The following is a 12939-nucleotide window of genomic DNA, read 5'->3' as shown; positions in this document are numbered from 1 at the left end:
CAAGAGTTAATTATCTGATTAGATTTTGAAATTTCCCTGCCATCTGGTATTCATTGTTATTTGAGAACTCTTGAAGAACTTACAAAGGCAATAACTGAAACTTTGTGCGCTGTTAGTTTAAACCTTAGTGTCTGGTCATTCCTTATAGGTCTTTGGTGCTGTAGTCTTTTTCACAGCAGTTGTGGAAAGACCTTTGGGTCTGTATTACCAAGTAAAATACTTCTACTGTTAGGCAGATAGGTATATGTTAATTTTTCTTAAGTCTATCTGTATCTTTAATCACAACCTTTCTACTAAGTTCTCTAGAGCATCACCAGCAGTAATTTTGAAAGAAGTCATTCATGCTAATGAGAAATAATGAAGTTTCAATAAAGTAAGACTCTGAATGCCATGAACAGATCTTAATACTGAGGTCTTCAGCATCTGTCTTCTTTGCATTTACTTAGTAATGCTGTAGCGGAAATGCTAAGTCACGGCTTGAAACAGTGCCTGAGCACCCTGAGGAAGGCAGGGCCTACTCAGGAGAATTCAGGTGCATGTAGTGCACCCAAGTGACTGGAAGGGATGGAGTCAGGATCCACCTCTTCCCAGATATCATTTAAGGGTTGGCAGCGGAGGTCAGGGTATCTTCCTGGAGGTCCCTGTGTACCTGGGGACCTTTCAGGCCTTCTGAAGGTAAGCAGCTTCTTTCCTTTGTTTCTGAATGTACTGCTGTCGTGTCTGAGTGAAGCCTCGCTTGCTGCAGCCTGGGATGTTGCTGCTCTGCTGTCTTATTGTGCTTCATACACATTATTTAAATGTTTTGTCTGTTTTACACACACCAAAATGTGGAGGTATTGTAGGAGTGGAATGTTATTTCTACTTTAGAACTAAGATGAGCATTTTTTTTTCCTTGGTCTCTGCTGCCACCTATAGGCCTTTGTCAGTTCTAACAGTCTTTTTTTGGGTCTTTTTATTTCATCGGGGGTCTCTGATAGTCTTCATCACTTGTTCTTTAGATGAACTTTCCGCATTGACGCATGCTCAGTAAATAGTGAAGTAATTATAGTCACAGAAATAAGGGAGATGGCGTAATTCATGGGTGTGAAGAGCGCAGCTCTTGTCTGTGCAGCCACCTGGAGTAAGTCAGATGCCACTCCCAAACAGCGATAAGGCTGTTAAAAATCCAAAGTCCTTGACAAGGGAAACTACTAGATTTTTGGTACAGGACAGACAAGATCTGTGTGAGAGAGAACATAAGAAGTAACTAAGTAGCAATACACATGTTTAGCTAGTAAGAATTTATGTTTGGGCAGCACCTGTTTTTTGGTTAAACCTTGGGAGTATTGTGAACCTGAAGTACTCAGCAAATGAGGAACTGGGGGGGAAAAGATAAGCATTGGGTAATAAGGTATAAAAGGCTTATCATTCTTCTTGTGTGCACTTCTGTTTGCAGAATGCTTGCCATTGCAATTGCAAATTAAACATTTCTTTACCAGGGACTGTCTCCTATAATTATTTCAGAGATTTTTCTGACTGTATCAATTGCCTTTACTGTAGCTTCTGTATAAACCAAATCATACTGGCGTTGCTAGCTAAGCGTGTGAGTGAGGATCTTGATCACTTCATAGAGCGCTTATTTTAAAAGTCAGTAGAAACTGTAGCAGGATAATTTTGTTGTTAGACTTCTTATTGTTGATTGCTGAGGAAAATGAATGTTATTGTTTTGGACATGTATTTGAGCATTACCCCAGTGAACATAGTTGAATTGATGCAGGTCATCTGCTGAAATGCATGATATGAAATAAATAAGTAGCAGCATTATTGGCATGACAGCAGCGGGAGTATGGAATGTTTTGTTCAATCTCCCTGTCTTAAAACTCTTAAAACTGACAATTGTAACTATTTCTACCATTTTTACATTAGTTACAGTGATTTCTTATCCTGCAGGGGTAAACAGTGGTTTGAGAACATACTCATTCCTAAAAATTTTCTGTAATTTTTGGGTAACTTTGTTTTGTTTCTTTAGGAATACAAAAAAGTTAGAGATGACTTTACAATTTCATTTGCTTGTTTTATTTTCAAGCCTATGTCATCCAGGACCTTGTCCTTCATGCCCAGCCTTTGTGACAAAAACATGTGAATGTGGACAAACAAGGTGAGAATATTTCTATGCTTAATGTAATAATAGTTCACTTCAATTTTATGTAACATAGTTTATTTAAGGTTTATATAAGAATTTTTTCTGAGCTTCAGCTTTTGTGTGCTAAAATTAGAGAAGTTTATATATGTATTTTCATTTTTTTCCAAAAAATTTACTTTTGTTCTTAACAAAAAGAAAAAAAACCACCCTGGCACTACAAAGCTGAGTTGTTCAAGCAGTCTGTGAATTGAGGCAATTTTTTGCAATCACATTCTGGGGTTCTCTGTTTTCTTTTGTAGGAGACATGGTGAAAGGAGTAGGAAAAAAAAATACACTTTTTCTGCAATGTAAATTTGTGTTATTCTATTCCAGAAATAATTTTAAAAATAATTTGTATGGTTCTGGGAAGATGTACCACTAACAAGAGAGGAGTCTGTGGTTTATTCCAGTCTTGAAGGCAATCTATTCCTTGTTTCTTTGATCAGTGTAGCATCATTTTCAACAGCAAGAACATACTGCCCATAATTCGTGATCTTTCATGTTGTAGGGTAAATAACTCCCAAGGATGGTACTTCACAAAGAAATAGTACAGATGATGGTATATTTTGAGTAGGTCTATATAGAGAGCATACAAATAATACAAAAGAGAAGATGGCTCACCTTCAGGATGACAAGGCTCACAGGAAACTCCACATGGGAGGGATCTCCAAGAAGAGATCCTTCCCTGGTGGTGGTCAGCCCTTAAATGGGGTGTGGGAGAGGTGGAGCCAGGCTCCACCCCTTCCAGTCACACAGGTATATCACCTCCACCTGTGGCCCCATGGCTAACTTGGTTCTTGTCTCAGGTGACCAATCAGTGGTTCGGGCTGTGATTCAGCAGTTCCCATACACATGTTTAGTTACTCTGAGAGGTAGTTATAACTGATCCTGTGTAATAAAATATTTGCCCATGCTTGTTTCCAGAATCAAAAGAAAAACCTGCTCAGTGTTAGTATTTCTATTCCTGTGTAAGTATTTGCAGGTGGAAGCTCTTAATCTTCAGTGGAAAATGGAGTAATTGTACATAGATTGTTTCATTTAATTGCAAGGAACAACTAGGAAAAGAAAAAACAATTCTGAGTATTTTCCCAAATGCCATCAAATTGCTGTTTTTTGTTTGTTTGTTTTATAGTATTGCATTTAACTTTTCAAACATGGTTCTAAATAGCATTTGTCATATGTACTGTACCAGCATCCAAGATGTATAGTACGTCAAACTTGAAGATGTTTTCAAATTGCTATTTCACATATACATTTTGTAGGTAAGGTCAGTTGTTGCAACTGTATGAAGGCTAAGAAATTTTTGAGTTTTAGAGTCAGAATAATTTATAATAAAATTCAGTTTATGTTGGTAACATTTGCATGTTCCTATGCAAAAACAAACAAAAAACTTAAAATTGAATTGTTGTACTTCTCCTTGATTAAGCAACTATAATTGTTGGGTGATTAATTCAAGCTACACTGATGTAGGTGAGTATTGTTAGTTGCAGGAAGTGTTTCTGTAGGCTATTTTCCTTGTACTCAATGGAATTGGGATCACTTAAACCTTTAGGAACGATTTGTGTATTGGAAGTATCTGCTCTTGGTCCAATGCATAGCCATACTTGAAGTTTCAAGTTAAAAGTGCCTTTTTTCCAGTTTGTTGAGGGAAGTCTACTGTGCTTTTTAATAAGTTCTGTATATTTATGGTAGCTAACAGACTGGGGTGTCATTCTTCTACAGTCATTCAGTTCGCTGTGGCCAGTCATCAAAAATTCAGTGTTCTAATGTATGTGGAAGTACTTTAAACTGTGGCAAACACAGATGTACCCAGGTGTGCCATGCAGGAGAATGTTTACCTTGCCAACTAAAAGTACAGCAGGGTAAGTATCAGAATGCCTTATCCACCCATGATATATGTATACTAGGAAACTAAGAGGTGGGGGGGAAAGGGGTCATTGCCATGAGGCATGGGCTTTACTTTGTGTCAACTAAAATCTATTGCTAGAGTATTTAAAAATTGGGAAATTAGAATTGGTGTATGTTTAAATATGAACATGAACATGGCTAGAAGAATTCTGCCATGTGTTTTAGGATGCTGGAACATGTGTTCTATAAACATGGGTGGAACTAGGCTACTTTAGGTTGAGAAGGATTAGGAATGTTTCAGTAGCTACTAGGAGGTAATCAATAAGATGGAGCCAACCTGCGTATGTATGTTAGGAGAACAAGACAACAGGCTAAATTGAAAAGTTGTAATTGGTTATAAGGAGAAACTTTTTTTTTTTTGTGGGAAGTTGGAATTTCTTAGACCCAGCTGAGTAAAACAGTTAGTAATGTGATCTGATCTTGCTGCTGACTCAGCTTTAAGGGTTTGAACTAGCTGACCCCTGAGAGTCCTTTCAGACAAAATTGACTTGTGATCCCACTTAAGATTACATCATTCCAAGACTTTAATTAAACACTATGGAAAAAGAATAGGGACAGACAAATCAATTTTCTGCAAGTTGCTCATGGTTGCTTTTAAAACTTTTTAAACTCGTTTATGAAAAGGAAACTATCTGTTTTCCAGTATACTAATGCAAATACAGTTTTCCAAATAAATGATTCAAAATATATGTTTATTTTCTTGACATTGAAGGTAATACTTCATTTGTTACGTGTATTTTTGTGTAGATAGAGCTTCCCCTTTGTTTTTTGTTTAATCAAAATGAATGAAAGGTATTTCAGAATCTGTAGGACTGAGAAATCTCTGCTGAACTATATCTAAGTAAGGTCGGGTACATTGTACTTTAAAAAAAAAAAGCAATTTCTCACAATTTTGCATTTGCTCTATGGCTGTGTTTTGTCACTGACACTTATTTTGTTCTGTGGAACGTTGTTTTCTTTTAGTATGTTACTGTGGAAAAAACTTTAAAGAAGTATTGTGTGGGACAAAGGAAGAATTTTATGATGGATTTGGGAATTTTTCATGTCAGAATACATGTGACAAGTAAGTTTGCTGTAATTTAGGCTTTTGTAAAATAAATGATTCTTTTATTCGTTTGAATATTCATGTCATTGTAATTCTACTTTTTTTTTTTTTGGTAGAACATTAAACTGTGGGAGGCACAACTGTACACAAGTATGCCATCCTCAACCTTGCCAACTCTGTCCACGACTTCCACAAGTAGTATATCGCTGTCCCTGTGGTCAGACTCCTCTCAGCAAGTTACTGGAACTAGGATGTGTTGAACGTAAAATATGCACAGATCCTATCCCATCATGTGGAAAAACATGTGGCAAACCTCTTTCTTGTGGTAGCTATGGTAATTAGAACTTTCTGCATCAGAGTATTAAAAAAAACCTCACATTAAAAAAAAAAGCAGCTGTTTCATTTCAAAGATATTTTTAAGGATTTGGATATTAAGCAGATAGAGTATGAATGCTACAGGAGAGCCTGTGAAATAGGCTTTATTTGTTCAAAGTGATGCTTTAAAATCAGGAAATGTATTTGTCTAGAAATCATCAACAATAGCTACTTCTAAAATTTTGTTTCCATAGACTTTTGTAGTGGTAGAAAAGAACTGTAAAAATTTCTGTCAGTTAGTGTCTGCTAAGGGCTCTTAAAAGCCCACCTAGATTTTCATTTTTAATAGGAAGTCTGGTAGAGATAAATGATTTCACTTAGTACCTTTAGATACTTCTAGTAAATACTCATTTACTGTGGCCACAAAGTGAAATGTGATGTTGGGCAGTTGAAAGGAAGAAGTTATTTACAGAACTAAATAGACACTTTAGTAATTGCACTAGGTAAATAAACATATATTTAACTGAGATTGTATGAAGCTTCAGTTTTACAAAACTACATAATTAATCATAACGTCTTGTACTTGAAATTCTACTAATATGTAAGTTACTACAATTAACCCAGTAAGTGAAAGATGAAGGTATGCATGATAAGTCTTTTTCATTTAGGATGAACAAAATTATGTATTTAAAATTTGTGAAATTTGTGTAAGATATATCTTGCAAATTAAAAAATAAATAAAAGATATTTATGTGTGTGTTATCAACATTAATTTTGGACTTAACTATTTAGTCTATGTATTCAAGATCATGAAGCTCAAAAAGATGGAAAAAAAACCCTGTTAAATACTTGAACTCTTTTGCCTGTTTGAGTCAGTTTGTCAAAATGGAAACTGCCAGTAGTTTTGGTATCTGCAAACTGTGGTGCTCCTGATAAATGCCTTGTTACTGATCATGAATTTCATTTATTTTAATCTTGATAGAGTTGCTTCATACATGTGAAAGCCTGTGCCATGAAGGAGATTGTAGACCATGTTCTCAAACATCAAACATTTACTGTAGATGTGGCTTCAAAAAAAAGGTGAGTGCATAAAGCTTAACCATTAAATGGGTAGTCTTTTTTTTGTTTGTTTGTTTTTTGTTTTTTAAAGCTGTGAGGAAAAAGGAGCTGAAGTGGTTGAGGAAGAGGAAGCGAAAAGGTGTTGTGCCCCTGTAGTTACAGGGATACCCACTGTGTTATAATTGATAGATGTCAGCTAGATAGCGCTGTGAAGTGCTATTATAGGCTAGTTACTGTGAACACAATTTCTGAAGGATTATTTCAGTACATATAGTTTTCTTAGTTTAAGCTGGCTGCAAAACCTGTATTGTCCTGCAGTAATTATGTAGTGTGAAGAATGATAGTTTTACTAAGAGTAATGTAAACCAAGAGAAAAGTAGTGTAAGAGGAAAAGCTAACTAACTAGTGATAGCCTGTAGATTTGTACAAAATTTTGAAGATGTTATTAGTTTTTAATCTTCTTTCTTTGTGCTTTCATGTAATGACACAGCAGAATCTCACCTATTGTCATACAGTAATTAGTATACTTTTAAACTGGGCTACTGTACGTAACCATAGCTTTGAAATCTTTGATTACTATCTCAGAAGCCTTTTATTTTCATGTTGAAGCATTTTATCTGAGTACGAAAGTTTCAGTCATGATATTAGACTTTTTGTTTAAAAAAAATATCAGTCTTGCATTTTTTTGAAACGTGGTCAAAGCATGAATTTGTAATTCATTAGCACTCTTGAGGAGAGTGTAGTTGTTTTTCTCAATGCAAGTTTCTGGTTTCCTAGGACTAATGTGTTCTTGTTACTTCACAGTGTTATCCCCTGAGTTAAACGAGAAATCCTTAAACTACAAATTCTTGCTACTGAATTTCTAAGGGAAAGAACTAAAGTGTTAAAATGTCAAGGTTAAAAAATGTAAATTAAAACATGAAATGATGCATAAATTTGAGAATTTTCCCAGCTCCTTTAACTTTCTTGTGTACAAAAGTGTTATGCACCTGAATTTTTTTTTTTGTCATGTGTGACTAGGTACTTTCTAGATGAGTAAGTTGCAGTTGTTGCAATATAATTGCTCCCTGTTTGTTTCCTAGGAAGTCCCATGTGCTCTACTCAGGAATAAAGGTATTATTTTATGATCTGTTAAGTATATAACACAAAATAGTTTTGAAGTCTTAAAAAACGAGATTCAGCTCATTAATTTTGGTTTTGATTCAAAAAGTTGCCAAATACCCAATTTGATGGTAATTTTCATTTCCTGATGCTGATTTTGTATTTCTGTGTTGTGTGCTTTTGTTTATTTCTATTACAAGATTTCAGAGGGTAGAAGAACTTGTTGAGCTTAGTTAACTGAAGTTTTTCCTCATATTCTGTTGAGTTCAGGTTGTTCAGGATTTGTTCGTATCATGATATGCTGTTGTTTTTTATTCTCAACTATTAAGAGAGACTAAATGTATTTTGTGTTAAATAAAATTTTAAAGCACTTTTTTTAAAGATTTAGAAGTCCTGACAGCTGCTCTGAAAGCTCTGTGGCCTGCAGTCAAAGCAGGAGTCAGTCTTTGGATTTTGTCTGTGTATCAAATTTAAAGGACTTGATTGTAAGATTATTTTGTCTGCATCACTTGACTAAAATTCTTCTTCAAGAGTGGTCTTATAAGTTGGATTATGGCAGCATTTCATGGAAAAGGGAATTGTTAGAGCTGCTAAATGTAAATACGTAAGGATGTCACAGTAGTGATAGTAGTAGATAGCACTGTAGTGCAGTGACCCCATAAACGTGAAATGGTCAGTCATAGGGCACACTGTAGTATCTGTTGATCTTGTAGGTGAGTAAGTAATCACTTTAGAGAAAGGAAATTAAAGACTGAATGGATGTTTCTAGCCTTTCCCACTGCTCCAGTTATGGGAGAAGGCTAGGAGACCTGGACAGTAGTGAACTGTACCATAGTAGTAATTTACTGTAACTGGCTAAACTATCATTGAAGGAATTAGCTAAGTGCTGTCTTTGATGCCTTTGCCTGTCTTTTCTGATGGTTGCTGACTCTAGAAAAGAGAAGGTACTTGCTTGGAGACGTCTCAGATATTTACCACACACAAAAACTATTACTCATCCTGTTTTAGTCATTTATATTGGGAGTAGTTATACACACTGCATGTTCTGCTGGTCTATAAAGCCTAGTGGTTTTTTATTTGCTATTTTCTTGTTAAAACTGAAGAATCTCTATCTAGAGAAATTTTAGTTGCTGGATTCCTGTTGTACTGAGGTTCTCACTTACAAGGTCAATAATGTAGTAATATGCGTAGCTTAAAAGAAGTTCAGCTTAAAAAACATGAAGACTTTATGCTCACGAACTCAGATGGAGCTGTTCATGTTCCTTGTGAATAGCAGTAAAACTTACTTTGTTAGTGCCAGTTTCATAATCATATCACCAGTAGTTATATTTAGCTGATTTTTATTCTTACTATCTTATTTAAGATTGCTTGAATTAGTTTATTTGTGTTATATTCAATGTATCAGGAAATCCTATTTTGTCTGTTCTGTTTGCAGAGTTTATGATATAAAGAATAATGTGAAATGAACTGCTCTCCAAAAATCTTTTTGGACAAGGGCTTGTTTAAAGCAAGGCAAATGTTCATATGGGGAATTAATGTGAAAGACTAATTAACATTTTTGTATGTTAACTTCCTGGCACTGCTCTTCTCTAGGTTAAGCCTTAGAACAGTCTTAGCCTAATATTGTGACTTCAGCTTTTATTCTCAGTGTGAGCAAAGAGTAAGTCATGACTTATGTTTTGATTATTCTTTTTGTTAATAGCTGCTATTACGTTTATGTGTGACAAGCGATGCAACAAGAAAAGGTCATGTGGTCGACACAAGTGTAATGAAGTTTGCTGTGTGGTAAGCTCACGTTTTATAAAAGCTGTTTGTAATGAAGTATTTGTATTTTGTAGTCAAGTTAAGACTTTTTGCTTTTGTGCCCTTGCATTTTGAAACTCTATTTCCAATACAAGACATGTTCTGAAAGTTTACTGTACGTTTATTCTTCAGAATTCATTTTATGGGCATTGTGAAAACATGCTGCAGCTGAAGTACCATTAAAGGTGATAGATAATGGTCTCAAGTTGTGTCAGAGGAGGTTCATGTTTGATATTAAGAAATATTTTTTCTTTGGAAGGATCATCAAGGGATGCAACAAGCTGCCCAGGAAAGCAGTTGAGTCACTATCCCTGTAGGTGACCAAGAAACATGTAGATGTGTCACTTAAGAACATGGGCATAGTGGTGATAGGTTGGTGGTTGGTCTTCATGATCTTAGTTGTCTTTTCCAAATTTAATGATTCTGTAACTTCTTAAAATCAAAGTAAAGATACTTTTTGTTGGTTCAGTGATTCCAAGGAAAATGAGAAAAGATGTGATGTTACTTAGCTACATCATGGATTATAGTTCTAAGTCTGCAATAGGGATCTTATCAGAATTTGCTTTAAAAATGGTGTGTCCCTGCTGTGATTAAAAGTTGTATGTATCAGGCCTATACAATTTTTTTCACTATACAGTTTGGACAGTTGTAGAATCACACAATGATTGAGGTTGGAAGGGAATTTCGGAGGTCATCTGGTCTAAATCTCTGGTCAGGCTGTGCCATGTAGAGGCACTTGCCTAAGACCATGACCAGGCAGTTTCTGAAAAGTTCCAGGGATGAAGACACCAGAGCTACTATTGGTGATTTGAGCCAGTGGTCAGTCGCCTGCACAGTAAATGAATATTTGCTGATGTTCATGGGTATGTTCCATGCCTTAATTTGTTCCCATTGCCTCTTGTCTTGGCACAGGGCACCGCTAAAAGGAGTGTAGCTCTGTCCAGGGACTTACATAAGGCCTTTTCTTCTGTAGTCTAAAGAATCCCAGCTTTCTTCTCTTTTATTCACAGGAGAAATATTCTTGTCTGTTCATAATCTTCTGTATCCTTTGATGGAATCCCTTGGGTATGACGATGTATCTGTTAACACAGAGCCCAGAACTGGAAACAATACTGCAGGTGCAACCTAAACAATACTGAATACAATACTGAAGGATCAGCCTAATACAGGCCAGAATATTGTTAGATTTCTTAGGGGCAAAGACACACTCATGCTCAACTTGATGTCCATTAGAACCCCCCCAAGTCCCTTTCTGCAAAGCTGCTTTCCTGCTGGGTGGCCATTTGCATGTTGTAGTGCCTGGGGTTACCTCTGGAGGTGCAAGACTTTTTTCTTCCTCTGGTGGAATTATATGAGGTTCCTGTCAACCCATTTCTTCACCCTGTTGAGGTCTCTCTGGGGCACAACGAAGTATTTCTTTCAGTTGAATGTCTGACTGCGGCTCTATACATTCCCTGTGGAATATTTATAGATAATATTTATGTCAACTGAAAATGGAGTAGTAAATATCTGAAGAGATTGATGACTTTTTTTACAGTCTTGAAACCTATTCCCAAATTTCTGAATCAAAATGGACAGCTTGGCTGCATGCTTTTTGCTATTTACAGGACTGTGTTTAGCCAGCACATCAAAATGCATGAAGTTATTTGCCTTAACTTTAGCTCGCCATAGTTTAAGTTTCAGTTCAAATGTAGCACAGATGATTTTCACATTGAAACACATATTTAACTTACTTTAGTAAATGATCAAATCTACCAAAGATGAAAAATGACTGGCAGATTTAGTGTCTTCAAGCTCTGGCACAAGATTTCCTTTTAATTACTTAAATGACTTGTGCATGGCAAAAAAAGATGATGACAGAGCCTTTGAATGAGATACAGATAATAAAGAAGGAAAACAGGCTCACCACTTCCAGCATCCAATGATGGCTGAAGAGGAGTTTCATCTCTACCCAGAGAGATGCTACTCCTCCACTGCTAACCCTTTAAGTGAGGGTGAGGAGGAGTGGATCCAGACTCCACCTCTTCTGGTCACTCAGGCATGTTGCTAAACTCTGTAACTCTGTCTCTGCCTCACTGAATCACAGAGTTATGGGGGTTGGAAGGGATCTCTAGAGATCACCTAGACCAACCATCTTGTCCAAAGCAATGCCAAACCTAGACCAGGTTGCATAGGTAGGCATCCAGGCAGCCCTTGAACATCTCCAGAGAAGGAGACTCCACAGCCTCTCTGGGCAGCCTGTGCCAGTGCTCTGTCACCCTTACTCATGCACGTTTGGGGGTAACTTTCCAGCAGTGAGCCAGCAGTGTGCACTTGCAGCCAAGACAGCCAACTGTATCCTGGGCCGCATCAGAAGAAGGGTGGCCAGTCAGGCGAGGGAAGTGGATGTCCCTGTCTACTCTACCCCTTATGAGGCCCCACCTGAAGTAGTGTGCCTAGCTCTGGGGCTCCCAGCACAGGAAGAACTTGTGGGAGAGGGTCTACAGATGGGCCATGAAGATGATCAGAGGGCTGGAGTACCTTTCCTAAGAAGATAGGCTGAGGGAGCTTGGCTTGGTCAGCATGGAGTAGAGAAGGCTCTGAGGAAACTTCATTTCAGCCTTCCAATATTCAAAGAGAGGTTATAAACAGGAAAGAAACTTTTTTACACTGGTAGATAATTATAGAACAAGGGGGAATGGTTTTAAACTAAAGGTTAGGAGATTTTGTTTGGATGTCAGGGACAATTTTTTCAATGAGAGGGTGTTGAGATGCTGGAACAAGCTGCCCTGAGAAGTTGTGGATGCCCTGTCCTAAGAGGTGTTCAAGGCCAGGCTGAATGGGGCCCTGGGACCTGTTCTAGTACTTGATCTAGAGGTTGGCAGCCCTGCCAGTGGTAATATGTTCGGACTAGATGATCTTTGAGGTCCCTTCCAACCTAAACCATTCTGTGATACCAGATTAAGGACCTGTGCAGACGGGAAACTGCTCTAATAGAGCCACCTTGACAGATCATTGCCTTTGTCACCTGAAGGAGAAAGTTAGTGATTAAAATAACTTTTTTTTTCCTCCTGGTGGTTTTGCAGTTACTAAGTTATGACTTCACAGAAGAAAGAAATCTGTTGATTTTATAGTTTAATTTTGCTTTTCTTTTGTGCCTTCCCACAGGACACAGAACATAAGTGTTCTTTGGTTTGTGGTCGCAAACTCAACTGCGGACTTCATAGATGTGAAGAGCCTTGTCACCGGGGCAGTTGTCAAACCTGCTGGCAAACAAGTGTGTACAATAATGCTCTTTGTAAAAATAAAAAAATAATTAAAAAAATTGTATATATAGAAATGTATTCACTTTAATTGGCCAGAGTTGGACATAATTTGATCAGACCCTAAAGATCTGTAGTTTGCTCTCGATATTTTTTTTTAGTGGAAGTTATTCCATTTTAGATGAGTTTAGTAACTTTGTTGAATTTAATTAAATTACACTGAAATATGTTCAGTTGTATTGATCCAGCAATTGCTTAAACTTTGAGGACAATCATTCAGGAGTAAAAAAGAAAAGTTTAGAATT

General features: G+C 36.9%; 1 protein-coding gene across 3 annotated transcripts in view; it reads left to right on the top strand.

Moving 5' to 3' along the window:
- The window catches only part of NFX1 (nuclear transcription factor, X-box binding 1), an 88001-nt gene that overhangs the window by 42400 nt on the left and 32662 nt on the right, over window positions 1-12939 (top strand). For all 3 annotated transcript variants that reach the window (XR_010623187.1, XM_065753003.1, XM_065753004.1), the window contains exons 6-13: window positions 2066-2137; window positions 3884-4023; window positions 5033-5132; window positions 5231-5448; window positions 6412-6509; window positions 7571-7601; window positions 9292-9374; window positions 12540-12648. Coding sequence is in view for 2 of the 3 variants with exons in the window: in XM_065753003.1 (XP_065609075.1) it covers window positions 2066-2137; window positions 3884-4023; window positions 5033-5132; window positions 5231-5448; window positions 6412-6509; window positions 7571-7601; window positions 9292-9374; window positions 12540-12648 (851 nt within the window). In the remaining variant the exon portion in view is untranslated. The remainder of the gene's footprint in view (window positions 1-2065; window positions 2138-3883; window positions 4024-5032; window positions 5133-5230; window positions 5449-6411; window positions 6510-7570; window positions 7602-9291; window positions 9375-12539; window positions 12649-12939) is intronic.

The sequence above is a fragment of the Cyrtonyx montezumae genome, unplaced genomic scaffold (genome assembly GCF_038088225.1).
Source record: "Cyrtonyx montezumae isolate F1298 unplaced genomic scaffold, pur_monq_1.0 scaffold_8, whole genome shotgun sequence".
In the NCBI taxonomy this organism is placed as follows: domain Eukaryota; kingdom Metazoa; phylum Chordata; class Aves; order Galliformes; family Odontophoridae; genus Cyrtonyx; species Cyrtonyx montezumae.
This window is presented reverse-complemented; position numbering and strand designations above follow the sequence as displayed.